Raw genomic sequence first — 24,606 nt, forward strand, 5'->3', positions numbered from 1 at the left:
TTCAGAGTTATACTTTAATTAATAAGAACATGTGTTCTTATGTATTCTTCACCCAGATAGCTGAGTGACCGGGAATTATTGTGAGTTTTTGGGGTAAATTATGGATGTGGAGGCAAAAGCTTAATGGTTAGCACAGTTGGTGATGAAATCTTATACACAAATAATTGTTTTTATTGATACACAAAAAAGTGGTGGTGGTTGGGCAATATGAAGAACAACACTTGGAGTATCAGCTGCTCAGGATATCTTGACGCCACACTGTCCATTAACATTACATGACCGGGTTTTGTCTTAAACCAACTATCAGCTCAGCCTGTGTTGTGGGCTTTGCGTGCACCAGAGACAAAACCTTTCTCCACATTCCACAATGAAAGAGTTTTGTCTCTACATTGTGATTTAGGTCATCACCAATTCAGTGCCTGTTTAGTGGCATTTGAAAGATGTCCAATCTCCTGGGTTGGCACAATCACCCCATTCCTGTTACCATGGAAAGCTGGGCGAGTTAGAACCTCCTCCATGCGTTTTCCCAAAGTAAATCTCCACTTTCTCGGCGCTGAGCTGAGGGGGTTGGGAGGTAACTTGCGGTCACCCCCCCGTTCCCTTGCTCTCTCTCTTTGCAGTTAAATATGCCGGAGGTTCACGCTGAACACACCCACAAATTAACCCTCTCTTGTCCTTCTGAACGTTAGTGAGGTAGCATCCTGGTAGGTGAACTCTCCTCTATCAGCGGTCTGCCACTGTGTAGATAAAGATCTTCTACCCAGGCTGGAAATCTAAAGTGGTTAATTCGGCTGACTCCTCCCAGCGTTTCCATTTATCGTATTAATAATCACACCACCTCGGCTTCGCCTTAAAAGTGGGAGGGCTGCTCGAGAGCGCCGGAAAACCGCGAGGAGCTGTCTCCGTTACGCGTGGTGCTGAAAGTGCCACTCGCTGCATCATGTGGTCGGTCTTCTTTGTCTTTCTGTCTTACCTAGACAGAAACTTCGTCAAGGGCGACTTCTTGAGCCGCGCTCTGGACGCAGAGAAGGAGAGCAAAGAAATGTTCTCCATGCTCAATGGCACCTTTTGCGCAAAAATGTCAACCGTCAGAGAGAATTTCCTCTACCAAGTGTCAGACGGAGCCGAGGTGGTGCGCACAGTCGTCAGCCCCGGCGGGAAGCTCGTGAACTGCTCTGTCATAGTGAACCAGATGCAGGCGAAATCGTTCATGCACGAGTGCAGGTTGGGGCTGAAAGAGCAGAGAGCCGGGCGGCAACTGGAGACGCATTTTGCGCGCATGGATGAAGCCAAACTGATGTGCCGGCAGTCTAAAGAGAGGTCGGAGCGCAAAGGCAGGGCGTCAAGGGATGACACTGATGACTCTGCGCAACAGAATAAGGTTTTAAAGAGGTCAAAGAGAGGCTTTACTTATCCTGGGACCCTTTGGTGTGGAGCTGGAAACATGGCTGATCATTATGACCAGCTGGGTAGGTTATACGACTTCAGAATTTTAAAGAAAATTAAATTATTCATGTGCGTGAGTGTGTGCAAAATATTAAGCAGCTCAATACTACTGACCTCTATGTTGCAGGAGAATTTGCACAGACGGACAGCTGCTGCCGAATCCATGACCACTGCCCTCACGTCATCCACGCCTTCTCCTCGAAATACGGCCACACCAATTTCAAGTGGCACTCCATCTGTCATTGTGATTGTGATAACACGTGAGTAATAATATTAATCATAATAATGATAACTTCATCATATTTATTCATTCTCACGTTATGGATCAGCTCTCTCACCACTCAACTGGACCACTTGACGTTAAGGTTTGAAACTCATGTCTCACCAGTTCTGCGTTCTGATACTCTTTTAAAATGAGTGAACTGCATGCAGAAGGTGTTTTGAATAGTGTAGGTTACTGGTTTGCATATAATGTGTGAAAATATGTGCAACAAGGACCTCTTTTCATGTTTTTTAAAAAAGAAGAAAAAAAAATAGGTAGCATTTTGAATTACCCATCAAATTGGGAAATGCAAAGTATATGCAACACATTCTAATTTGAATAAATGTTTTAGACTTCATTAATGACTATACATGGCTTATTAAAATAAATTAATTGCATTCAAACTTTAGGTTACAGCAAATGTTAGCAGTTAAATGTGATAATGAATGTTAAATATAATAATGGCTATTGTTTTAATAAATAACTTCTTTGGCAGGAAATTTGCTATAAATTACACAGACACAAATTATTATTATTACTACCACTCAATAAGAATAATAATAATGAGGTATATTGAAATGCATGAATGATGTTGATGGTGATGATGAAAATATCAGGTCAAACTGATTTTGTGTGGCTGCTGGTTAGACCGTGATGCCAAAGGACAGGAATAAAGTTCAAACTGAATAATCTTAACAATATCGCAGTGCTCATAGGATTATTATGTCTAAAAAAGTTTATGGGTTATGCATAATTTGAAAAAACTTTGAACTAAACTTTGGTGCTGCAGACATCTTCAAAATGCATTAGACTCCAGGCTGTATGTCTGTCTGCCTACCATTTAAATGCAACAGCTGCATAGCTGTTACTCCACCCTTAGATTTCAAACTACCTCATCACCTCTTTTTGCCTTTGAATGATTCCTGAGAGAAATGACTAGAAATTGGACAAAACTTTTGTTCTCTCTCTCTCTCTCTCTCTCTCTCTCTGCAGATTGAAAGACTGTTTGAGGAAAGTCAATGACACGGCTTCCAGGGTAGTCGGTCAGGCATTCTTCAATGTCATCGGCGTGCCTTGCTTTGATTTTGTCTATGAAGAACAGTGTGCAGAACGGCACTGGTACGGCATGTAAGTATCAGTGCACTCTGGTGTAAAACCTTTAAGTAGATTTGTAACATGCTGAGCTGTATTACTTTCTGAAACCACCACACATAACCCACCCCCCTTTTGTTCACCCTCTTGTAGGTGTAAACGATATGAGAAGCTTCCCATTGCTGTGCTGAGAGAGGCGGTCCCGTATGACTTTGGTGGTATTGAAGTCATCGATGAGCTGCCGTTGCCTACTTCCAAGAAGACAAATTCCAAGAAAAGCGAGAAAGAAGACCCACCTGAGAGTACAACACAGTCTACGATGTCAGGCCCTGAAGAGCCTTCACTCAGAAATGTTGTCACTGCTGCTGAGGACTTCATCAAAGTCCTTGCAACTGTCTCCACCTCCCAAAGCTCCACCACAGACTCTGAGAAAGGTGAGACGCAAAGCTCAGAGAAAAAGAAGAGAAAGAACACAGGGAAGAAGAAGAAAACCACCAAAAAGCAGAAAGGAAAAGGAAAGGGGAGGAAGAGGAAGCAGAAAGCAGAGTCAGGTGTTAAAATAGAGGAAGGAACTGCAGTTTCGACTTCTGGCAGCAAAACAGAAGGAGTCAACGCTCTGAGTAACTTCATCAGTGACTCACATAAACACAACCAGTCAGGTAAAAAAACAAACAGAGTCAGTGACAACGAATATGAGCTCGTAGGACAAGAAGAGCCCTCCAATGAAGTCATGAAAGATGAACCAGCAGTGGATAAGGATACTGTTTCCGTTACGTCACCTCCAACAGTCCAGAAGAAACCAGCAGTAGAAATCACTCTTTCTACGCCAACAAGCACAGCAACTAATGTTCCACACAAAGCAAAAACTAGAAGGCTAAGAAAGGGTGGGAGAAAGAAGAGCAAGACAGTTCCTCTTTCTTCTTCTGAAGAGCTTGCAACGAACACAACAGACATTTCTGTCCCCACCATCATTACAATAACCCCAGCGGCACAGTCAGAGCAACAAAGCTTTGGGAACGGCACTGAAAAGCGACCACTCGTCGGTTCTGCCAAGATCCCCATTGTAAGCTCCAAAGTCAAAAGGAATAGGTCAAAGGAGAGAGGAGGAAGAGAGGAGAGGAAAAAAAGGAGAAAAGACAGCTTGGCTTCTCCCACTGTGGCTACTCCCCATGAAAATTCCTCTGTGGACAATCTGAAAGTGATCCCTCTCACTGGGGCTCCCACTGTACCATCGGTGCTCACCACAAAGCATCGGGTCTCGCACAGGCTGGACATTTATGGAGGGAAGACGTTCATCCAAGCTGCATCCCTGAACTCCTCTTTCAGTGTTCTGAAAAGGCAAAAGTCACAAAAGAAAGAGCTGAGAGGAAGGCAGAGGAAAACAGGTTTGCCTCTTTCAAGCCAAAATCCACACAACAGCTCTGGAAATGCGTTTCCTGTTCATCAAACTCCACAGATAAGTGATGCACCGCACCCTGCAATCCCTGCTGCAATCAGAATCAGGCCCACAGAAAAAACAGAAACTCACAGTGAATGGAGGCTTTTCACTGCTATCACAGCGTCCCCTGCTGTCCCTGCAAAGAGACACAGGCAGACAATCAGACAGCAGAGAAAACCAAGAAAGAAAGCTGTACCTATTGCTCTCAGCAATGCAGTTTCTACCCTTAAACGAACTGAACAAACACCAATGACATTTACAACTGCGCCATTCAAAGTCACCACTACTGAAGAGTTCAATCTACAGAGGTCTGAAAAGACCTCCATGACCACCTCAACACCTCCGGTCATGAGTCCAATTCAGTTATCAATTGAGAGAGCTAAAGCACAGTTCAGCTGGAAAAAGGGGAGGAAGACGGCATCGACTCTTAGACAGCAATGAGCCATGTGGTGCAAGCATAGCAGGATAGGCTGAAAATAAAAGGAAACTTAGCTGGCTAGGCTAGCTGCTGTCAAGCACATAAAATAAGTTAAGTACAACACTGAAAGTATTCTCAGCATAATCTTTTCTGTTTCAGCATTTAAATCACAGAAATGGAAAGAAGACATATTTGATTGTAAGGCAAGAATCATGTTTTGTAACATTGTATTCTGCATGTTCTAAAATAAAATTTCTGAATGATTATGAATGTATCTGACAGTGCCTCTGTTCATATTTAGTGGTAAAATAAACAAGAAAATCTTTTATTTGGAAAGAATACTTGGACGTTTTGGGAAATGTGCTATTTGTTTTTATTCATGAGCTACATGAGACTGTTGATAGCCTACTACTTTCATTCCTATATGCTAAATACAAAGCTACCAAAGAGCTAAAATGACATGTTGGTTTTCTAAACACTTTAATTTTTGGATGAAATGAACAAATTATCCTTGACATGTCAATTATAGGTGGTTTTGTCATGTCTGGACTGGGCAGGCTAGCTTTTCCCGCCTTTTCCCTCAATGCTAAGCTAAGGGCTTTTCAGGTGGAAAAACTGGAAATTAGAGGCTTAGCAATAACCTGCTTAACCTGATTTTATTTTTTTGTGAACTTTTTTTCCATACAGAAACCATGCCAACAAAATTCTCAAGCGTTTATGCACTGTGGTCTTTTGTTCACGGGGACTTTGGCCTTAATAGGCCCTACACCCCCACCCCCCCTCGTGTGGTTTAAAGCAGAGTCACATTCTCCACACAGATTAGGTGTTCACTTTGCACATTAGGCTACTTTCACCTCTAACCCTCGAGGGTTGTAACACCCAGCGCAGAGGCTGAAATCCTCCTGGTCAGCTGATTCTCACATGCTTGCATAAGAGGAATTTAGTTGGATGAGTCTGAATGGGTGAGATGTCCACATTAGCTCAGTTACATCTGATCATCATATTTTGTTATGCTGAGGAAAGATTTTACTGTATAGCATCAGATCATCTCATGAAAAACAGTGGGAATGAGGTAACAATGCAGACTTTCATGCCACAGCTCAAACGCCCAGATTTTTTGGATAACACCCAAGCATTCAGAGGAGTCTTGCTATTCAGACTCAAGCATAAACTGAAATGGCAGATTGACTAACACAGTTGGACCTGCGATAAAAACCATTTCTCACAGTGAGGGGGAAAAAAGTGGTAGGAATTTTTTCCATTTCATCATCGGAACATGTTCACGTTCTTCATGTTAAGGATTATTTAAGTTGACCCATACTTTTGGAAACGGACTGACACGTACTCAGAATAGCCAACATAGAGAATATTATTATTCCACATAGGTATGTATATAATTCATGCTCACACACTGAGTCTGTGTGTAGATTACATTTGTTAGGCTACTTTGTTCTGTCCAGATCAGATTTATTTGAGGATAAAGAATGATTAACACACTCGCAGAGTTCAACATACCCAGGCTAGTAGTAGCTTACTGTGCAAATGGAGAACATGTCCACACAATGCTTTGTTAAATGTGCATTTGCATGTTATTGTATTTATTAAAATATAAGTTTAACTTCACAAATTTGTGTAAAAAGTGATTTGTTTGACCACTTGGAGGTAATGGAAACAAGAAGTGAATGCAACGTGGACGCATAGTCACCTTTTAAGCTGACAGACGCAGAGCATCATTATCATTCATTTGGAGTTATGACTCCAGCAGGTAAATCTATTCCACATTCCCTTTCTTTTTGCAGTGAATCATTAGATCTTTTTCACTATAGACATCGTGCCTGCTGTGGCTAAAATCAATGCTTTGAGGGTAACTTACTGTGGCGTGATGGTGGCTTGAAGCAGGAAGGGGTGCGCAGGAATGTCTTGTGCGTGATATATGAGTAGCTTGATGTCACGCTGTGGGTAACAAGCAGGACTGGTGGACACCTGCTCACTTTAGGAACAGAACAAAACATGATTAAATAAAATGAAAGTGAATTCTACTGCAATATTTGAACATTTCTTGGACCTCTGTGATAGGTGCAGATGATGCCTCCCCCTCAGGGCATTGGCTAGATGCCTACTGGAGAGGGTTCGTGTGAGGGTTTTGCCCCCAGTTCATTACTGCTGAGATGGCTTTGAAACATGTGAGAGGTTGTATTGGGAGGCAGACTCTGGTCAGGCAGAAAAAACACACACACAAAGGAATATACAATCATGTTATGTGTGACAATGACATGGTCTGTGGCAGCCTATTAGGTGAAGAATCCAATAATCCATTATATTCACCAACACTGGAGAGAGTTTATTGATTCAGAGAAACTAACCCGTAGCGGTTAAATTGGCTGGTGTTGCAGTGATGGATGAGGGAACGAGATCTTCTGAACTGAGAAGCAAAACCGCTCATCAAATAGACCCTGATTCTTTAATTTGACTTGGTATAGTAACCTAAGTAAGCATATACAGTATGGAAAGTTAGAAGACAATTAAAGAACAAGAACAAATCAGCATAAGGGAGCTTCAATATACAGTACCTCTGCCACTAGATTTAAAAAAAAAACAACAAAAAAACAAAAAACTGTAAAGGTTCATGGCAGTCATCCTGAAACCAATTCAGGCTCTCTGTGGGAATAATCCCTGGCGGCATATTTATTTTCTGGTAGTGATGAGGGCAAAGCCACATTTTTCTGACACACCTTTTCTGTTTGGGTGCGAGGGCCTGTCCAGCTGGCCACAAACACTCAGTCAAGTGTTTTGCACAAATGTAGGCTCTGTGTAAATGGATATTCATTAACATCAGAAAGACGGTGGGTAGTGTTTGGCAGTCACAGACTAACCTTGGATTTCCTCTGAACAGGAAACTGGAAGGTTTCAGCAGGGCCTCCTCCATGATCTGTTGCACAGTGAGGTAAATGAGCTAAATGCTAACAGTGACAATGTTTGCATGGTTAAAGCAGACCGATGTTTATTCGGTAAAATGTAAACCAAGCTCAGCACCTTAGTTTAGAGTGTTAGCATGCTAACATTTGCTAATTAGCCCTAAACAGAAAGACAAGCCTCACGGGAACATGATTAGCTTTGCATGAATCTAACAATCGCACTGGACAAGTTTCTACCCGCAACATCTTTTCTTCATCTGCGTTATTAAAACTGATACCGAGGAAGAAGAGGCCAACCGCTCACTTGTCACAGACTGTACAGAAAACAGGACAGGAAACATTTAAAGCAATAGGCAGCAAAACATTGTGCCTTGTTAATATATAATGTAAAGCTCTCTTATACTTTGTCCCCTCCTCAGTGTGGTAACCTGCAGGATACTAACGGTGTCTGAAATATTACTGAAAAGTCTGTTTTTGTGCAAGTTGAAGAAGGTATAAACTTTTAACCTCATTAACCACAGTTATGTAACAGCAATGAAACAGCTTCAGCAAACAGTAACCATACAAAACGGTGTTGTATTGCCCCAAGATAATTGTATAGAACTGGTTCTGACTCATGTACATTTAAGGAAAATTATGTAGACACCTGCATGTGAGTTCTCATGAACTTGCCCCCAGAAAGCATGAACACTCACCATGAATATTCTGAAGGCATGTAATGCTTGTGACTTCGAGTGTGCAAAGCCTGAAAAAGTTGGTCAAGCTGCACAGTTCAGTGGAAGTCAATATTCCTGCAAATCTGTAAAACCTGTATTGTTCAGTTTTATTTACTTGTAACTGTGCTGTCAAGCCAAAATTACTGAATCTAATAAGAGAGAAGCGTATGACTCCAAAAATACAAGCTGTAAATGTTAACCTACATGAGTAAGCAAAGGATATTATTGGACATATAAAGATATACTATTTTCTCATCATCTGTTCCCCTACAGCTTCTCAGCAATCCAGTATATTAGATTATTTATCTGAAACAACTTATACTCTGTCTGTATAAGTGCATATATTCATACTGAACATACTCATACTGAAATGTTTCAGTGACACCTAGTGGGCAATAAGGTCTCAAATGTCACATTTGGCACAGATGTAGTACCCAGATATAGTACTTAGATAAAAGTATTTACACCACAAAGAGAAATTCTCCATTGGGTGCAACAGAGACCATAGCTCACCAAACTGAAATGATGAAGAATATCCTGAATGCTGAGTGACAGCCCTGACCTACACACACCTAAAGCATTACTGCAGTAATCTATGGTAGTCTTGTAGAAGATTTACAATACTTGTGCAAAAACAATCAGTTCATTATATTGACGGAAATATAAAGCAGTGTGACAAGACCCAACTTAAGGCCTGTTACTGCAGGCATAAAGTTGGGTGACACAACAGGAGGGATAAACGAGTCTTTTTCAACCTTTTTTGTGTCACAGCACGTTTTACATTGAAAAATCCTGCGGCACACCACCAACTAATTTTATGTATTTTGGTATTTCTATTTGATATTTTCAAATGATTTTCATATACATTACTAATACTGATTTATTAAGATGATTAGTTTTCTCTAATACATTGATTGATTTTTTATTTGGTTTTATATTATTTATTAATATATTAGTATAATTAAATATGAATCTCCAATCATGTCCTTTAGATATTTCACAATTTATTTATTTTAACTAGTTTTTATATTCTTGATATTTGTCTATTTTTATGGCTTGCATTGCATGTATATTTTTGACATTTTGATTACAATTTTGGACATTATTTGTTTCTGGATAATGATGTATGTATGTGTTTTCTGCCTAACCACAAATCACCACCACAAAGTTACTTCATGATTAGACAAAGTAATTCATTTCACATATGCACTAAACCACTTTGTCAGTACGCTGCATTAGTTGTCACATTGTGCAATATTATGACAGCTGCTCCACGGGTCTCATCTGAATGTCTCCAATCTGAAAGAAAAGATACGATAAGCTTATCTAATTATGGCTAAACTACTGATTTCAACAGTAAAAGAGCAAAAACTTAAAACAAGGATGATAAGTTACCTTAGAAAACACATGCACAAAACATGTACATGAGCGAGGAAATCACATACCTGCACATGTGGAGGGGCACTTAGGGCGTAAACAACAGAATTTGCAACATCTACTGCATCCAAAGGCTGCAAGGAAAGTGAAAATTGGAATAGTGTGAACTGCCCATTCATGTCATTACACCGACAATAACTGAGGGATGAAGGAATAACATTACTTTAAATTTAGTGTACAGATCAGCAGATTTCTCAGGATTGTCTCTGAAGAGCTGCTGAGCAAATTCTGTCTCCACTACACCAGGAGAGATGCTCTGCAAGAAGAAATGAGAAAACTTCATGAAATACTGTGCACTTTTCTCAGATTTACTTATAATGCAATGAATGGAGATGGTGAGGGTTTCAGGTTCAGCATGGTTTTACAAGCATTAATTGTTTAATGAAGCAGAATGCAGAGTTGACTGAATGTGGTGAGTTTTTAGAGAGATAAAGTGACAAAATCTTACTGTGGCTCTGATGTGGGTTTTGGCCTCGCGCAGCTCCTGTCTCAGGGCCTCCGTCAGGGCCGTCACAGCGTACTTGGTGGAGCTGTAGAAATGTATGTCTGCGCTGTGAACAACACGATGTCCACTCATGCTGCATACATTTGAGTTGTGGGAAAGGTTAACCAGGTCAGCACAGGCTTTCACAACATGTAATGATAGCATATCAGTCCCTAATACTTGTGAGTGTTGAAAAATCCTTACAGATGTAATTGTCAGTTCTTTGAAAGTCAGGTTTGACTATGTAATGCGAGAAAAATTGTTTGTTTGATCCTTAAAAGTCTAAGTTAAGTCTATGGCTACAGTAATTAGTCAATAAATCAATTGACAGAAGACTAATCTGCAACTATTAAAGCCATTTCTCCAAAAGAAAGGCCAAACATTTCCATTTCCAGCTCCCAGAGTCTGGTTTGCGAGGACTTCCACCTTTTCTTCGTCACATTTGACAGTTTTTGACTGTCGGTTGGCCAAAACAAGCGATCTAAAGACGTCACCTGAGGCCACAAGATATTGTGATGGACATTTTTAATTTTTTTATGACATTTTTTGGACCACAGTATTAATCACAACAATAACTGGCAGATTAATTGGTCATAAAGTTAATTGTGACCCTGGTTAAGTCCGCTTCAGTGTTAAAGAAACAAATATTTGGGTGACAGGAAGTGATGATTATTTTGCAAACTAAACTAATTGACCCTGAAATGTTAAAATCAGCACAACTGTACTCCATGAATATCACTGTACATTGTGAGCAATTAAAACTGCACCTGTTTAAGTTGATGATGTGCCCATCGTCAACATTTCTTTCTTTCATGGATTGATACGCTTCACGTGTGCATATACTCAAAGCAAGAACGTTCACCTGCAAAACACAAAGAAAAAAGAAGAAAGAAAGAAGCAAAAAAGTCAAAAGTGAAGAAATAAATCTGGTATCACTACAGTTGGATATTCTACTCATAATTTTTGGATATTTTATTGACGTGTTTTCAAAGAGTTAGATATTTTACCATTATAAGTTTTGTGTTTTTGTTTTTTTAAGTACTTTTGCTTGTGCAAGTATTTCAAATGCAGTTTTTCAAGTAGCAGTGTCACATGCACAACTGAGCAACTCTGAAAGTAATGAACAGGGCTCCACCTCTCCACCTGTATGCAGATTTCCCCTGAATAGATCAATGGTGGATGGTGTTGGTATAATCACTCTCCCTGCCAAAAGGGAATAGCAACAGTTCTGCAGGTTCGAGGAAAGTACTTCACTAAATGTACTTAGATACTTTCTAACACTAGTAACTGAGATGATTTCATATCAGGAAGGTGGTTTTAAACAGTCAGCAACATTATGTATGTCGCATTGCTCTATAAAGAGGCAGCAATCGTGCTGTTTCTGGGATTTTATTGTCTCAAGCCACACGTAATCAAACTTGACTCATGCTGCTCTGTCCGAACTGCTCATGTTACCGATGAGGTTTAATTAGACCACCACTGAACTAGATACCAAAACCACTAAGCTCTTACATCCAGCATGTTCCTCCAGCCACTGGTATTGCCATTTAACAGTGACTCCGGGTGAGCCAAGCCAGCGTTGTTGATGCAGACATCCACACCTTTGTGCTGCGCTTTGATGGCAGCGAACATGGACAGAATCTCCTCCTCCTTCGTCAAATCACACTTGAAAGGCACCAAAACGCCACTGTGGCCTTCACTTTGACACTGAGCTGCCAGTTTCTGAAATGGAAAAAAAAAAAGAATAACAGACAAATCAGCTGTGTATTCAGTATGTTTCCCACGTGTTTACACAATAAACCCCACCAGGCATTCAAATTATATTTTGATTAACAAAAATACAGCAAATAGAATAACAATAATAAATAATAAGAATTCAGCCTAGTTTAAAAATATTACGTCAACAATGAGTTTCACTGAGGACATCTGTCCTTTGGGCACTTTGTGTGTTATTTACTCACATCAACCTACTGCCAAATATGCTGTTTGAACACTTTGTCACCTAAAGCCAGGAGGTCTGTTCTGGCAAGCAGAAAAACAACTTTAAAGTGTAAAGTGGCTGTTGTAATGACAGGGTGGCAGCATCTACAGAGAATCTTTCTCCTTCCTTGTGTGACTGTGATCTCATGAAAGTCATGAGCGTTTCTTCTCTGTGACTGCACAGGTCATGTTTCGCAGTCATTCATAATCTGCCTTCGCCATCCCGGTGAAGAAAATATTGTGTCGAGCATAATTGAAAGCTAGCGTGAGAGAGCTGCATGTGTTGACTTTAGTCTTTACACATTCATTCATTCATTCATTCATTTGTTCATTTGCCAGTCAATCACAGGGCTGACACACAAAGACAGACAAACACACACTCACACCTAGGGGCAATGCAGAGTAACCAGTTAACCTAATGTGCATGTTTTTGGTATTGTGGGAGGAAGCTGGAGTACCCAGAGAAAACCCACACAGGCACAGGTAGAACATGCAAAATTATAAAATTTTGTTTCCTGTATCCCAGAAAAATGCTTTAATATTGTATTAATTAAGTATATTTTAATAATTATAATTTTGTATAATTATATAATGATTCATATTAATTAATAAACATTTATAGCTAAAAGCTGACTTTAACATATGGTGAGAAATGCATCGACACAGCAATTTAATCTCTCTACCGTTAGGACAGTTAAAGCTACTTTGACTTTTCCCAAGCCTTCACTTCTCTTGCAGTGTCACATTTATACTTCTTTCCATGATTTGTACTTCCACTCACTGAATAGATAGACAGATAGATAGATAAATATACTTTACTGATCCCAGGCTGGGAAATTACAGTGCAGCAGCAGCAATACACACAATAAGCTATACAAAATGTTAAAAATAGCAACATAAAAAAGTGGCAATATAAAATATATATACAAAGCAATATAAAAAAGTGTATGTACAACCAATAAACAGTGTAATGTTGTGCAAAATAAAATAGAATAGAATCCACCACGCAGAAATTAAATTTAAACATAGGAGCAAACCTGTATTTTTTCGACATCCCTGGCACAGCCTACCACCTTCATGCCATACCGAACCAGCTCTTTAGCTATAGCCGCCCCGATCCCGACCGAGGCCCCGGTCACCAGAGACACTCTGCCCCTCCAGCGGTGCATCACCAGCAGAACAAAAGGTAACCTGCTACAAGTTCAAAACCTTCACAATAATGAGGGCAGAGAGGCACCGGGGACTGTTAGCAGAGCCGAGCTGCTCAATTTCTACTGTCTGTCAGCTACTGGCTACTGGGGGGAGGAGGAGGAGGAGGAGCAGGAGGAAGAGGTGGAGGAGGAGGAGGAGGTTCAGTTCCGTTTATGCCCACTTTGTTCTAATATATAGTTAATTGTACTTTACTTGAGTATTTCCAAATTCTGTTACTTTATACTTCTTCAGAGGCAAATGTTTCCTCCATGACATTTATTTAATAACTATAGCTCCCAGGTTAATTACTGGTTATTTTTGCAGATGCAGATTAATAACACAAAAATTTTGTTAAAAAAAAAACAAACAAATTATTACCTAGCATGGTTAGCCATGTGTTTTATATTATTCTTTTACATCTGGAACATTTAAAAATTTTGCAACTTGAAAACTTGCTCCACCACTTCTTAAAATGTCTCAAGTGAAATACTACTACCTATACTGTATGCATACACAGTATTCACAGGTTGATCTTACCATGAAACCTGTGTTTCATGAAAAGAAGTGTTGTTGCATCGTCAGTTTGTGAAGTCTTGTTTTCATGATGTTTATGCTATGTGACATTTATAACCATGCTGTGAAAAGACTTAAGCTCAAAAGAAGAGAAATTCTCCACTGGGGGCAACAGAGACCATAGCTCACCAAACTGAAATGATGAAGAATGTCCTGAATGCTAAGTGACAGCCCTGACCTACACACACTGTTGCGACTTTCCAGTCCCACTAACACTGAGTCATTCTGAAACCTTTTCAAATAACACTAACGCTGCTCAACAATTCTTCTTGTTATTTGGCACACTGATGTCAATATTCCTTAAAGGTAAGGCAAGCTGGTAATGCCTCTCCACCTGTTTTGCTGAGTTGGTGACAAACTCCGGGAATCTTTGATCCTCTCTTGACATTGCGGGTTGCTCATCAGTGCTGCTTTCAGGGAAGTCATTCTTAAACTGTTGTTGTCAGAGAACCTCCAGGTTCACGACTGAAGATCTGTTGACAATTATTTGTGGATGCTCCCAGTTAACAGTCTCTCCACTGTTTCCTGGCAGTGGACCATTAACAACCCACCCCGGCAAGGTTCGGATGGCAACAAAATTGCATTTGGTTTTCTTCACATGAAATTGTATTTGTGTTTCATTCAGTTTGTTCTGGAATAAATTCATCTGCATTGACACTGAGTAACTGTTTAGATTGTGCCTTTTCCAAATATGATTTAATTCCATCCAAGACGGTGACGTCCCTTTTCCCACTTGTTGTGCTTTTCATCTTGAGAATTCCAAATTTGGCCATTTTTTCCTGCAATTTCAGTGTTCAGTTGGAAATGTATTTCATTTCCAAAGGACACAACTGTATTTCATAATGCTTGAAAACCATTCCTTTTGTTTAATGTGTTCATCCTCAGGGAGTCGAGGCAACAGTTCATTGAGTGTGGTTGTGGCATTTTCACAAAGTGTGTTTAAATCCCCCAAACACTGTTTCACCTGAAACACCTCTTCCCTTTATTCATGAGTTCTGATATTTTTTGGATCAAATCTTTAATTTTAAACACAAAACGTTTGCGTTCATTTTGCAGTTTTTCAATATTATTCACCAAAGCCTTTTTAGTGGGTTTCCACTCACTTATCCCAAACTCCGTGTCAGAGCACGAGGCAGCGTCATTTGTTTGACTAATTTTAACCCCTTTTCATTCAGTTTTCAGCGAAACGTGGCATTTAAATCCATCCACAATGCACAATCAATCAGAACTGTTCATCTCAACAAGGCAGCATCATAAAGCTTCGCATATACAAACCACAAAGCACAGACGTCATTCAGAGGACAGAGCAAACATAACGCACAGACAACACATGTCCGACCAGCATTCATTCATTCAGGTGTTCCAGACGGAGACACCTCGACACTGATACAATCCGGATTCCTTCTCCACACACATACATGCACAGGTGAGCTTACCTGTCCTCCATGACGGGTGTATGATGTCTTACTTTTGCTTGACACCGACTACTTTCTTAATGCCTTTTCTGTTGACAAATGTTGCGACTTTCCAGTCCCTTTAAAGTCGCTGGAGAGGTACAGAACAGGTCCTGTATATTTGTATGACACGCTGAGTCCAGGTAAGTTTCGCGGCATTTAATAGGAAACAAAATGGCTACTACAGCGGCTTTGTGATTACACACGCACACATGATGGAGAAGTGCACTGCCTGCGAATGTGTAACAAAAGCGACCAAACTGGACAAGAGGCGGTCAACAGAAAGTGCATCGCCCCAACTCGCCTCGCTCCTCCCACAGTGCAGGTGATTCAGCCCCTAATATCACCTACGGCTGTCATCTACATGACATCTAACATCATGTTAGCATACTGAAACTCTACTGTACTTTAACTCACAGTTCTCATTTTTTTTGTTTTTTACATTTTCACGTTAATTTTTATCTGATATTTTCAAACGATTTTCATATACATTACTAATGTTGATTTATTAAGATGATTAGTTTTCTGTAAGACATTATTATAATTTATAATAATATATTTGTTTTTAATATATTAGTATAATTAAATATGAATATCCAATCATATTCTTTGGACATTTCACAATTTATTTATTTGATTGTTTTTCCTCTAATAATTTATATATATAGACATTTGACAGACTTTCTTTTAACTAGTTGTTATATTCTCGATGTTTTTCTATTTTTATGGTTTACATTGCATGTATATTTTTACATTTTGATTACAATTTTGGAACATTATTTGTTACTTGGCGTATGTATGTGTTTTCTGCCTAACTACAAATCAGATTTTCTTCTGTATAACAATAAAGTTGAAATGAAACTAAATACATTGTCAAATCAGGCGTGTTATTCTGTAACTGCAAAATTACAGTACAAATTTTCAAAAGCAAAGTTACTTCATGATTAGACAAAGTAATTCATTTCACATATGCACTAAACCACTTTGTCAGTACGCTGCATTAGTTGTCACATTGTGAAATATTATGACAGCTGCTCCACGGGTCTCATCTGAATGTCTCCAACCTGAAAGTAAAGATACGACAAGGTTATCTAATTATGGGTAAACTACTGATTTCAACAGTAAAAGAGCAAAAACTAAAAACAAGGATGATAAGTGACCTTAGAAAACACATACACAAAACATGTACATGAGCGAGGAATTCACATACCTGCACATGTGGAGGGGCACTTAGGGCGTAAACAACAGAATTTGCAACATCTACTGCATCCAAAGGCTGCAAGGAAAGTGAAAATTGGAATAGTGTGAACTGCCCATTCATGTCATTACACCAACAATAACTGAGGGATGAAGGAATAACATTACTTTAAATTTAGTGTACAGATCAGCAGATTTCTCAGGATTGTTTCTGAAGAGCCGCGGAGCAAATTCTGTCTCCACTACACCAGGAGAAATGCTCTGCCAGAAGAAATGAGAAAACTTCATGAAATACTGTGCACTTTTCTCAGATTTACTTATAATGCAATGAGTGGTGATGGTGAGGGTTTCAGGTTCAGCGTGGTTTTAGAAGCATTAATTGTTTAATGAAGCAGAATGAAGAGTTGACTGAATATGGTGAGTAAAACGTATATTTTTAGAGAGGTAAAGTGACAAAGTCTGACTGTGGCTCTGATGTGGGTTTTGGCCTCGCGCAGCTCCTGTCTCAGGGCCTCCGTCAGGGCTGTCACAGCGTACTTGGTGGAGCTGTAGAAATGCGTGTCAGCGCTGTGAACAACACGATGTCCACTCATGCTGCAACAGAGGACGACAAACAAATATTTGGGTGACAGGAAGTGATTAGGGTTAGGGTTAGTATTTTGCAAACTAACAATTGACCCTGAAATGTTAAAATCAGCACAACTGTACTCCATGAGTATCACTGTACATTGTGAGCAATTAAAACTGCACCTGTTTAAGTTGATGATGTGCCCATCGTCAACATTTCTTTCTTTCATGGATTGATACGCTTCACGTGTGCATATACTCAAAGCAAGAACGTTCACCTGCAAAACACAAAGAAAAAAGAAGAAAGAAAGAAGCAAAAAAGTCAAAAGTGAAGAAATAAATCTGGTATCACTACAGTTGGATATTCTACTCATAATTTTTGGATATTTTATTGATATGTTTTCAAAGAGTTAGATATTTTACCATTATAAGTTTTGTGTTTTTGTTTTTTTAAGTACTTTTGCTTGTGCAAGTATTTCAAATGCAGTTTTTCAAGTAGCAGTGTCACATGCACAACTGAGCAACTCTGAAAGTAATGAACAGGGCTCCACCTCTCCACCTGTATGCAGATTTCCCCTGAATAGATCAATGGTGGATGGTGTTGGTATAATCACTCTCCCTGCCAAAAGGGAATAGCAACAGTTCTGCAGGTTCGAGGAAAGTACTTCACTAAATGTACTTAGATACTTTCTAACACTAGTAACTGAGATGATTTCATATCAGGAAGGTGGTTTTAAACAGTCAGCAACATTATGTATGTCGCATTGCTCTATAAAGATGCAGCAATCGTGCTGTTTCTGGGATTTTATTGTCTCAAGCCACACGTAATCAAACTTGACTCATGCTGCTCTGTCCGAACTGCTCATGTTACCGATGAGGTTTAATAAGACCACCACTGAACTAGATACCAAAACCACTAAGCTCTTACATCCAGCATGTTCCTCCAGCCACTGGTATTGCCATTTAACAGTGACTCCGGGTGAGCCAAGCCAGCGTTGTTGATGCAGACATCCACACCTTTGTGCTGCGCTTTGATGGCAGCGAACATGGACAGAATCTCCTCCTCCTTCGTCAAATCACACTTGAAAGGCACCAAAACGCCACTGTGGCCTTCACTTTGACACTGAGCTGCCAGTTTCTGAAATGGAAAAAAAAAAAAAAGAATAACAGACAAATCAGCTTTGTATTCAGTATGTTTCCCACGTGTTTACACAATAAACCCCACCAGGCATTCAAATTATATTTTGATTAACAAAAATACAGCAAATAGAATAATAATAATAAATAATAAGAAGTCTAGTTTTGAAATAAATGTCATTTTAAAAATAATAATTAAATCAACAATGAATTTCACTGAGGACACCTGTCCCTTGGGTAGTTCTGTTCGCTGTCATTAGATATTCATAATCTGCCTTCGCCATCCTGGGGAAAAAAATATATCGTCGAGCATAACATAAACCTAGCATGAGAGAGCTGCATGTGTGCGCATGCACTTTAGTCTTTAGACATCATTACGTAAACTTAGTTGAAGCATTTCTGCGTTTTGTTTTCTGCGTCCTATAAAAACGCTTAAATAAACATTTAAAGCTAAAAGCTGGCGTTAACATGCATCGAAACAGCAATTTAATCTCTCTACCGTTAGGACGGTTAAAGTTACTTTCACTTTTCCCAAGTTTTTCACTTCTCTCGTAATGTCACATTTATACTTCTTGCCTGACGTGTACAGTACTTCCACTCGCACAGAAATTAAATTTAAACTTAAACCTGTATCTTTTCGACGTCCCTGGCGCAGCCTACCACCTTCATGCCATACCGAACCAGCTCTTTAGCTATAGCCGCCCCGATCCCGACCGAGGCCCCGGTCACCAGAGCCACTCTGCCCCTCCAGCGGTCCATCACCGGCAGAACAAAAGGTAACCTGATACAAGTTCAAAACCTGCACAATAATGAGGGCAGAGAGGCACTGGGGACTGTTAGCAGAGCCGAGCTGCTGAATTTCTACCGTTTGTCAGCTACTGGTGCTCGAACGCAGCACGGGGGAGGAGGTTCAGTTCTGTTTATGCCCATTACGTCCCCGCGCTGCGTTCACATGTTGACGACGTGACGGAACAACCAAATTTGGTTTGGGCATACCCTAAAGTTGGAAACCAAAGTAAAGGTGAGGAGGACTGCAGATTCGTAATTCTCAGAAAATTCATCACTTTGAGTGACCCTTTTCACATTGCTTACATAATTTGACACAGTTATTATAAAAATATTGATTATAGTCGTTTTAAACTTCTTACAGTTTTATTCTTTTAAGTATGTATGTATATATTTGCAGGCCTGTGTGTGAATTTATGCCACTTGTATCTTTTCTTTCAATGTTTTGTGCAACTGTGTCAATCATGCAAAACAGAAATTAATCAATCCAGACTTAAAATATGATTAACAAGGAGTTGTTCCCCAAAGGACTACTAGCTTAAAGATTTCAGTGTCTGGTCCTGGTGTTTAGTTACATTTTTAAAATGTTCATTTATTTTTCTCATGTATAGTCCACAGGCAACATGAGATAAATTATGATATTTATAACATAACGCCTGTCCAAGTTTTAGCTTCCATCAACTCAACATGCTTGTAATTTTGCATAAATATTTAGTTTGTCTGCTTTAACAGTCTAAGACCAAATTAACTTAATGTTAAAACCAAATATACACATATCTGATCAGATATGTGATCCATTCGTTATCTTGTGAATATCAGTCTTCTGATATTGGTGTTTATTATGTATCACAGTAACTCATAGAAATCCGGAGTCATAAAACCAAAGCAAACCATGTGGGCGGGATTGACAGGTGGGCCTACCTGTCTTATAGAGGCTGGTTGGTCTCTTCTGGCATCATCTTGCAAAACCTCCAATACATGCAGACTGGGACAGCTACAGTACATTTACAATGCTGCTTGCACCTGTTTTATTTTTGTTTGTATCTTCCTTGAAGATTGTCTCTGGGGCAGGTATGTTTACGAAGGATCGAAAGCAAAAAAGAAAAGGTTTTATTAGAATTCCTTAAAATGAGACAAATTTGAAAAATGTGTTCAGGGTATAGACATTTTATCGAACTTGTGTGTTTTTATTTGTGAATAATTTTCTACTAAGGGACTTATTTCAAACCTGTTCTTGTACTATAGATTGGTGCTACCAGTCTCAAGTCACATGCAATCACGCCTGCGCAGGTAAACCTCAAGACCAAAGCCACTGATATTAACAACATATGAAATATGCAGCATTATTTGACTTATTTTATGTATACTACTCGCCTTCACAGGTCCAGACGTATGGGAGGTGGTTTCACAGCACTGCAGCGGCAGATCTCAGTCTCCGGTTAACATTGTCACAAGGAGGTTGCTGCCAGATGAACGTCTTACTCCTTTTCACTTCATTGGCTATCAAGAAACCTTTCACGGACACCTTATCAACAATGGTCACAGTGGTATGTCTTTGTGATAACTGCAGTTTTATTTAATGAAGATGTAGAAAAAGACAATAGGTCAATGTGCTTCTCAGTGACTTAAACAGCATGACTAAGGTAAAATGGCTTTAAAATCGTGATAAGATCTTTACCTCAGTCGTAAATCAGATAATGGTAATATCTTGGAGGTGGCAAAATGGATAGTAATAACAATAAGATGTTCTTGAGCTCTGGTACAATAAAAAGTTACTCAAGAAGAAGCTGCAAAACAGTGATAATTGTTTGAAATTTTCCACCGCAGACAAAATTAGAATGACCTCTTGTAATCATCAGGGGTCTCCATGGACCCCTTTTTTAAATCTAAAATTAATGTTTAATTAATTAGTATCTAAAATATATTTCTAGTTCAACTGGATTTGCCCTTCAGTATAAGGATCAAAGGGGGAAATCTGCCTGCGACATACAAGGCACTTCAGCTTCATCTGCACTGGGGCAAAGATGGAGGACCCGGATCTGAACACACGATTGATGGAGAACAATTTCCAATGGAGGTATGAAATGCAGGAAAGTATGTGTAACTACTGTGTAACTATGTGTGATTGTACTGTATTCAAATTACTATCACTTCATGCCCCTGATAGATGCATATCGTCCACATAAAAGAAGAGTACGACTCTTTATCTCAGGCTGTAAGAGATGACACAGGTGTGGCAGTTCTTGGATTTTTCTTTCAGGTGAATTTTTTATTTTTTTATTTATTTATTTTGGATGAAACATTCTCAAAACGTATAGATGAAAAGCAATAGAGACTCATAAACCTTAAACAACAAGGTTAGCACTTAAAGCCAAAATCTGTAATAAGTTCTCCAGCATCTATTTGAACCAAAACATTTAGTGTTTTCTCAGTTTTTACAAAAATGTGAAGTATTATTCTCTCATTTCAGGAGTCCAGGTCTGCAAATAAGAAATTTGATCCTCTTATAAATGCTCTGAAATTTGTCAGACAACCCGGTAAGTAATATCAGCTGACATGTAAAAACAACATAATTCTGCTTTTAGCCATTAAGTCTAAAGGATCCAGAATGTCCTGCTGATTATTCTAGTGTGAGGCCGAAGTGCAAATGTTATGAGATAACCCAGTGTTATAAAGCACGTTTTGTTACGAACAAACAAGTGGACTAGAACAGAGATGAGATGTCACGTTGAACCTATTTATTGTCTAATAGTAGACTAATTTCTTACTTCAGTTGTCTTGTTAATATTTTATAAAACCAGTCAGCAGCACAACACTGAAGGGTGTGTCCCTGGAAATGTTCACACAACTTCCGAAGAATATGGCCAAGTACTTTCGCTACAATGGCTCCCTCACTACACCTGATTGCACTGAAGCTGTCATCTGGAGCCTGTTTGAAAGCACCATTCCTCTCAGCAAGGAGCAGGTAATCATTGTCACAATACTGTAGCATCTGTCCAGAGGAGAAAAATAACTAGTTAAAAAACTCACTATGTTCCTGTCAAAACCAACCCAAGCCTGATTTCATCATCACTATGTGAAGAATTTTTCACAACATGTGATCCTACAGCTGGTTTGAAAGCATGAAATGCCCTAAAAACTGGAGATATGAAGTTTTTATTGGGATTTTAGGAGCTGTGTTGCTCACTTTATTAAGTACATCTTTACAGTCTTTTGGAATTCACAAACAACTCAAATCTGCCATAAGTTCTATTTTTAGAAAGTTTATTGGGTTCAGTTTTAGGTGACATTGCAGGACATTACTTGTATATTACTGAGGTCATGCATTGTACTGGGCTGCATTATACTAAGTGGTGGTTTTATTTTTATTTTTCTGTCCACCTTACATACATACATGAGAGGGTCCACTATTGGAATCACCTTGGAAAATATAATGCTGTCCATTAAACATTATCACTAATTATGACCTCGGTGCCAAAGATGACTTGACTTAAATTAAACCTGTATCATAAAAGTAGATTTTATGGTATTGTATTTGATTAGCTTTGATTGTGCAAGTGCATCTGAAAAGTTGCTCATTGATTGCCAGGTTGATATGGTGAACAAACAGGGTAGCAAATAGCTGCATATTTACACATCCTACAGTCAATGAACAACTGTAACATGCATTTGAAAATCCAAGTCCAATATTCACTCTCCTTGCAGCTCCACTGTAAAACCAAAAAATAATTGGCTGAAAGATGCTAAGTGTCATTCTGAGGGGAAATACAGAGTCAGGTGATGGTTCTCTGCAGGTTTAGGGCTATGTGCGCCACTTTTCATCTTACATGTAGTCAACTGATTCATTCTTAACATAGAAATATTGATTAGATGAGTTTCAAGTAAACATTAAGAGTAACTGTTGCAGTTCATCTTGCGTGTTTATAGAAGTTGCTGTCTTATCACAATGCAGAGTAGGTTTTCACCTGTCTGATTTCATTTTTGTTACAGATCAGTGCATTTTCCCATCTTCAGTTTTCTGATGGAAAGCAGATGGTGAGAACCTACAGACCAGTGCAGCCCATGAACGGACGGCAGATTTATTACTCTGGTGGCCATGTTGCTTTGGTTAGCACTGTGTCACTCATCACGTCAGTGCTGGTGTCCAGTGGACTCTCTCTGCACACTACAGGATAAAAGTTATTTTATCATTATGAATAAATATTGCCAGATACATGGAACATCATGAACTGTATATATAGAAGTAAATTTATGTCAAACTACAAAACAAGCCAATCCTAGCATGTGTCAGGTGACTCTTTTTTTCTACTGTATATAAAGTATAACTTGTATATTTAAGTTTCAGATTTAGCATCTTTTTTTAACAAATGGCACTGAAGTTTACCAATCTATCAATTGTTTTCACTTTTACAAAGTTACCATGACGGATGACTGAGGAATTTGAGCTTTGATTTGTACTTCAAAAAAATCTGACTTTGGTATGTACTGTTTCCTCTTAGATGTTTCTAAAGTATCATGTAATTAATGAATAATAAACGAAGAATGTTTTTGTATTTTTCAGGGGTTGGTCAGAATAACAGATATGTCATAATGTTGTGTTATACATCCACATTTAGTGAACATACTGAACTTATATTCTTCAATTTGTAGGCCTTAGGAACCTAAATTATCAGCATTTAAAGTATAACTTGAAAATGGGCCAACAAGACAAGCAAGTCTCTTAAGTCTGTCCATCAATTTTTTTTTTCTAAAACATTTTTATCTCAGTGTGCATAGTCTTGCGTACATGCCAGGCTACCAATCATTTTATGGAAGCTAAAGGGGATCCAAATAAAGAATGAAGACCATACTCCTTGCATCCATGCCATGATGTCTGTAAAACTATTTTATTTTGAAAATTTCCCCTTGTTCAGACTATTGCTGGAAGTGTCACCTCCACTAACGTCCACTATGTGGCAGCACTGAACAAGCCAGAAGTTTTGGATTCTGCTTGCATGCAGCACTTCTTTCAGTTATTATTTTTGACTTGCCAACAAACCCAAAGACATGAAGTAATGAGAGAGTATTTGGTTGGCAGGACTCGGATACATGTTTTGTTTTTTTTTTACATCTGAGAGGTTCAGACTTACCAGCGGCTCCACGATTATAACTGTTCTAACATGGTTTAATTTAATACCTTTAATAACTTCTTTTTTCTGTTGATGAAATAAACCATTGCGGTACTCAGCAGCAGTCATTTCAAAGTACATTTACAGCAACCACAACACAACAGAAGTTGAACTCACTGCATGAGATCAGTCATCATAGGTAAAACATAATTCAATCAGCCCTAAGCAGTGACAGGGACGATGACACCTACTGTGTCATTAGACGCTACGTTTGTTTTTAGCATGCTCACACTATCTATATCACCTTAAGTACTCGAGGAGATCACTGTGGATATAATCCCATGGTGGACAGAAATAAACGTCTGATGTAAGCACATCCTCTGGCGCAACAGTGCTGAGATAATC

At 39.1% G+C, this 24,606-nt stretch overlaps 4 protein-coding genes and 1 long non-coding RNA gene across 5 annotated transcripts; 2 read left to right on the top strand and 3 right to left on the bottom strand.

Moving 5' to 3' along the window:
- The first annotated feature begins 635 nt into the window (after positions 1-635).
- proca1 (protein interacting with cyclin A1) lies at positions 636-5,057 on the top strand. The gene is made up of 4 exons (XM_046389523.1): positions 636-1,469; positions 1,574-1,706; positions 2,702-2,836; positions 2,954-5,057. The coding sequence occupies exons 1-4, from the start codon at positions 941-943 to the stop codon at positions 4,677-4,679; spliced, it is 2,523 nt and encodes an 840-aa protein (XP_046245479.1). The 5' UTR covers positions 636-940; the 3' UTR covers positions 4,680-5,057.
- LOC124059499 lies at positions 4,007-7,244 on the bottom strand. The gene is made up of 3 exons (XR_006843397.1): positions 6,530-7,244; positions 4,329-4,374; positions 4,007-4,130 (listed from the first exon to the last, which is right to left on the bottom strand). It is a non-coding gene; the product is annotated as an uncharacterized LOC124059499 (long non-coding RNA).
- A 2,215-nt stretch (positions 7,245-9,459) lies between these two features.
- LOC124059497 (dehydrogenase/reductase SDR family member 11-like) lies at positions 9,460-13,492 on the bottom strand. Its single transcript, XM_046389526.1, has 7 exons — positions 13,226-13,492; positions 11,721-11,930; positions 10,976-11,070; positions 10,173-10,302; positions 9,888-9,980; positions 9,733-9,798; positions 9,460-9,586 (listed from the first exon to the last, which is right to left on the bottom strand). The coding sequence occupies exons 1-7, from the start codon at positions 13,355-13,357 to the stop codon at positions 9,545-9,547; spliced, it is 768 nt and encodes a 255-aa protein (XP_046245482.1). The 5' UTR covers positions 13,358-13,492; the 3' UTR covers positions 9,460-9,544.
- Positions 13,493-16,272: 2,780 nt separating this feature from the next.
- Positions 16,273-19,246, bottom strand: LOC124059496 (dehydrogenase/reductase SDR family member 11-like). The gene is made up of 7 exons (XM_046389525.1): positions 18,935-19,246; positions 18,099-18,308; positions 17,354-17,448; positions 17,068-17,197; positions 16,772-16,864; positions 16,617-16,682; positions 16,273-16,470 (listed from the first exon to the last, which is right to left on the bottom strand). The coding sequence occupies exons 1-7, from the start codon at positions 19,064-19,066 to the stop codon at positions 16,429-16,431; spliced, it is 768 nt and encodes a 255-aa protein (XP_046245481.1). The 5' UTR covers positions 19,067-19,246; the 3' UTR covers positions 16,273-16,428.
- Positions 19,247-19,992: 746 nt separating this feature from the next.
- Positions 19,993-24,359, top strand: ca4b (carbonic anhydrase IV b). The gene is made up of 8 exons (XM_046389527.1): positions 19,993-20,164; positions 20,339-20,383; positions 20,476-20,640; positions 21,025-21,170; positions 21,261-21,353; positions 21,564-21,630; positions 21,895-22,058; positions 23,084-24,359. Exons 1-8 carry the CDS (start codon positions 20,104-20,106, stop codon positions 23,267-23,269), a joined length of 927 nt encoding a protein of 308 aa, XP_046245483.1. The 5' UTR covers positions 19,993-20,103; the 3' UTR covers positions 23,270-24,359.
- The last annotated feature ends 247 nt before the right edge of the window (positions 24,360-24,606 follow it).

The sequence above is a fragment of the Scatophagus argus genome, chromosome 5 (assembly GCF_020382885.2).
Source record: "Scatophagus argus isolate fScaArg1 chromosome 5, fScaArg1.pri, whole genome shotgun sequence".
Classification (NCBI taxonomy): Eukaryota; Metazoa; Chordata; class Actinopteri; family Scatophagidae; genus Scatophagus; species Scatophagus argus.